The sequence below is a fragment of the Octopus sinensis genome, linkage group LG13, assembly GCF_006345805.1.
Source record: "Octopus sinensis linkage group LG13, ASM634580v1, whole genome shotgun sequence".
NCBI lineage: Eukaryota > Metazoa > Mollusca > Cephalopoda > Octopoda > Octopodidae > Octopus > Octopus sinensis.
In genome coordinates this window covers 46,995,015-46,999,738 of record NC_043009.1, presented here as the reverse complement: position 1 = coordinate 46,999,738, position 4,724 = coordinate 46,995,015, and the positions used below count along the sequence as shown (strand labels likewise).

Below are 4,724 nucleotides of genomic sequence, written 5' to 3'. Positions count from 1 at the left end.
CAAAAGAATCAAATGCGTTGACAATTTTCTCTGATTTACTAGTATGGCTATCAGGAATACAGTGACATATAAGTAATAATTACTGCAGGAACTAATGGGATATAATACACTATTGTGAATGAATGTGAAAAAGTTAAAGAAAAGGGAGCACACAGTGTCTTCACGTCTATGTAGGTAGAGATTCAGGTCAAACAAGACCGTGTAGTATTGTCTAAAAGAATACTTGTACATCTAAATAGTGCTCGCAAGGGTACCGCGATTCCTTTCTCAGTATCGAGAGAAAGCATAGAGATCGCGCTGTCTTTGGTTTAAGAGGTCCAGGGTGCTCTATACACTCAACTGTTACCTGCAACAAAGCCCTCCATCCAAGGACCTTTAAAACAAGATCTTACCTGCAGAGAACTTCCAACAAAATAATCCACGACTCTCCATATGCACGTTCTTACGAAATGAGGAACAACGGGAGGTGCAATACCGACCCATCTCTCATGAAACTTGTCCATACGCAATACTCTCAAGTAGGCATGGGCTCGATAGATTGATACCTGAAAACGAACCCTAAGCTGGCAACTCGATAGAAACGGGTTATTTCAAATTAACAACCAAAACGATATAAAATATGTACTTTATTGGCTATAAATCAAAACCAGGCTGAAATGAGATTTCCCTTGCTCTCTTTAAGAGAATTTTCATATAATTCATCTTGTTTGAACTTATTGAAACCAATGTACAGTCCTGAGCTGTGCAATTGTTTTCAAAGTAAGCAATGAGAAAATTCTAACAGGAAAAATAAAGACTGAAGTTTTAATGTTAGTAATAATGAAATTCTTGTAAAAAGTTAAACTAAGACAGTATTTGTTTTAAGGAATATAAACAAATAGTACGATAACAATTTAAGAACAAAGAAATAACAATGAAATATTTTTAGAACAAAAGATGGTAACTGGCACACTTGTAAAATGAACAGAATTATGTTTGAGAAAAGAATTGTTCAACACGAGATATGCGTGAGAATTTTCATGAAAAATCTCAGATATTATAGAGTTTCAAATTGTTGAATTTAAATTGGAACGATAAAGGATTTCGGAAAAGGGAATTCTAAACATGATGTATCCGAATATTTGTATTGAATCAAAATGTCTGAAGTGATTTAGTTTTGGGATTGTATGTGGTCTGAAAAGGAATGTTCGTTTGTATTGATATTTTACCGATTGATAAGTTTTAAAATGTTTAGGGATTTGAATTTTTACTATTTAGTAAACGAGTTGAAAAGAAAGCTAAAACAGGGTAGGGGGAAAGATTAAGATGGAATGACGGACGGGCTACTTTAAACGGAATTTTCAATTTGAATCAATTCAGATAAAATATCAGCATATGAAACAAAGTTAAATTTCTTTTGAGAAGGAATTTTAAATGGTATTGGAGGACTGTAGAAGTCATGTATACAATTGTTTTCCTTGGCCAGCGAAGCTTAACTGCGACCAAAAGACAACATTGTCAAAAGTGTTAGTAAATAAATGCTTATTATAGAAATACACATGAGAAATATATTTGTAATCTAACTGAAGACTTGATCATTTATAGACGCTAGGTTTCCAATTGAAGGAAAAATAAAGTTTGGCGTACTTCGCTCAGTCGAAACAGAAATCTCTTGAACAAAGTTTTTGAAAAATCAAACTAATTTTTTGTCTGTTGCGACCTCTTTGTCTCTTCCTGTTGTAGACGCTGTTGGATCAAAAACTGAGCTTTAGCAACATTTAAAGGGGTACCACTTATATCAACGAGGCGGTTTCGGGTTCCTGGTGCATAAACTCCTCTTTTAGATATCTGTACGACCGCATTTGTAAGTTGTTGAATTTCCACAATTCCTTTGCCTTTAGGACCAAGAATGGCTCCAACAATTGTTTCAGGGACTTCTATTTCTTGTTTTGAGGTTATGTTCGGTTTATCAGTTGGCCCACATAAGCCAAGGCCGAGACCGAAAGAATTGTTATTCATCCCAGAAAAGCATATATCATCTATATTTTTCGAAGAATTGCAAGGAAAACCAACACTATGGTAGTTGGCGTTGTTTATGATTGAACCTAATCCAACTTTTTCTCTTATGGAATAAACATCGTTGCTTCCGGTTGTATGTGTCGAGGAGAACGTCTCACTGTTGCTACCGATAGGACCATATTGGCTTCCAAGATTGTCGCGACACGTAGAATTACTGATAAAGGGGCTGTTTTGAGAAATTGAGGACTGTGTGCGATTTTTTCCAAGATTAGATATGGTATTCGAACAATAACTTGTAAGTGATCCAGTGTTCAACATATTTGGTAATATTCCAACGGAATTAACATGAGGAAGGCAGCCATAATTCGAGAGAGTATTGTAAGCTGAAGTAATTTCATCTATCGCAAGTTCAGAGTAGCCCAGATTCCTTAATGTCATCTTCAAGTTGTCTAATAACGATGACGGAGTCAAGAGGTTACTATTTAGAATGCTGTTAATATTCAGATTACCCATGCTCGAAAATTCAAGTGAGTTTTTATCTCCGAATTCACTGCGCAGATTGTTAGATAAATCTCTCGAGTCATTCCTGTAAAATAATGAAAATTAACCAGTTGTGCGGAACACATTAGAAGTGAGAAAGATTAAAGCAAAATTGTGAAACTAAATAAAATTCGAGTCTAATCCAGAGCAGATTTTGTTCGGTACTTGTAATGGATAACATTTAAAAGATTTTACTAATGCTACGAGAAAATAATCAAGAGCTTTAGTTTACGTCAAAGACAAGGAATGACAAACAGCAACATTAAAAAAAAAAAAACTAAGCCAGACAACGTATTGTAATTCATTTTCTCTCTGAAGAGACAATGATTAGAAAGAGTAAAAGGATTACAACAGGAGTGTTAGACCTTATATGTAACTTTAAGCTCCGGGCTAATGCATTAATATTATAAATAGTCGTTATCAAAACTATCGAATTAGCAAAAGACTAAATATTAAGTTCTATTATGTGAATTAAATGAATATAGGAGAGATTAAAAAAACTACTCACCTCTCAGCTGTATAAGAATTGGCAAAAGGCGATCCAGTAGGGCTAGCATTGGCAATGGGTCCAGGATAACCAGCATAACTAAGTGTTGTGAAGTTTCTGCTATATGGATCCTCGACTATCTTATGAAGGATCAAGTCGATGGCCTTTTTACTCGATACCAAATCCCCCGCAATGGTCACACAACGTTCTGGCAGTTTGGTTTCACGAGACTTTTGTGATATCTGGACATAAGCACCAGTTTCTTCTTTAATCTGTTCAACATATTGCCCTCCTTTACCGATAATACGCCCGGCTGTGCTGTTAGGCACAAGAATTTTCACGTGCATGAAGGTACCATCCAAACTGCCACTTGTCGTGGTACTACTATTGGAAATTGTTGAAGAGCGCCTTATAATCTGAGGATATGAAAGGAAAAAAAGCTCACTGTAAAGTTTTTGAAGAGGAAAATAAAACTCTCAGAAATATAGGATTAGATTCTATAAAAAAGAATGGAGAACACCTCGCTGGATTCAGATTTGAAGCAGCCCTCTTAAGTCTATTAAAAAACAAAAAAAAAAAACAAAAAAAACACGAAAGTTTTATGACCAAAACGAGTTAATTTGTGTAAAACACGAAACTGAAATATTTTTCCACGATACACTTTCACATTATGTATTTGCCACTTGAACTTGTTCAGAAGTAAACTAAATCCGCCCGAAAGGATATAATATAAGATGAAGACTTATTTAAAACTTCGGTTGAATTTATTGTATAGATTAAAAAAGTAACGTGAATTTGAGAAAAAAAAAAAAAAAATGAAAAAAAATCAGAAAATGTGCTGAAAGAGTCTACCTTAGCTATTTACTAATTTAAATGAATTCTATTCTTTCACTGATAACATTTGCAAGATACGTTCACATTACAAATTTTGAAACTCACTAAATAAACACTCATTAAATGCTGCAAGCAACAAATCCAGCCAAATTTTAATGGTTAAGCCCACTAAGTCGTCATTTACCTGTCGTGAAAGCTCAAAAAGGGGAAGTTTCTCTTCTGTTCTCGGATAAGAACACTCAGCTGGTTTTTCCTTAATTTTGTCCATTATAAAATAAATAACTTTGCGTACAGCTTCCAGACTACCAGTGATAAGACATACTCGCTCAGAAGTACCTGGATAGAAGTCGTTCAATTTAGTCATTCGGATTCTCGAGCCAGTATCTTTCTGTATATGCCCAATGGATTCACCTCCTTTTCCAATGATAGCCCCGGCAGCACAGCTTGGTATTAACATTTTCAGATTTATAGCATTCTCATTGGAGAGCATTAGTGAAGTAGACTCAAAAGAATCACCAATAATAATTTCGTTTTCCATTTTGTTCGGAAATTAGTGGGAGAACTCATAAACTTAGTTATGCTAACCGCCTTCCACCTTATAAAACTAGTAACTGTTTAGCACGCAAGAGTTCATATTATATAGATGACTTATTTAAATAGAACATAATGTGTGTGTGTACAGGGCTCATTTAAATATAACAAACCAATGTATTACATTATAGGGATAATTTAAATGAAACAAACATTATAATGCTGATTTAAAGAGAAAATGCTAAATTAATACCAAAAAAAAAAAAAGAAGCATGGAACATTTAAAAAAATGTCGTTAAATAAATGACAATGTGAAACGAATTTACGAATCGGT

The 4,724-nt window shown here is 34.4% G+C and overlaps 1 protein-coding gene across 1 annotated transcript; it reads right to left on the bottom strand.

Moving 5' to 3' along the window:
* Positions 1-610: 610 nt before the first annotated feature.
* LOC115218523 (RNA-binding protein Nova-1-like) lies at positions 611-4,438 on the bottom strand. Its single transcript, XM_029788389.2, has 3 exons — positions 4,044-4,438; positions 3,047-3,441; positions 611-2,584 (listed from the first exon to the last, which is right to left on the bottom strand). Exons 1-3 carry the CDS (start codon positions 4,395-4,397, stop codon positions 1,678-1,680), a joined length of 1,656 nt encoding a protein of 551 aa, XP_029644249.1. The 5' UTR covers positions 4,398-4,438; the 3' UTR covers positions 611-1,677.
* Between the last annotated feature and the right edge of the window lie 286 nt (positions 4,439-4,724).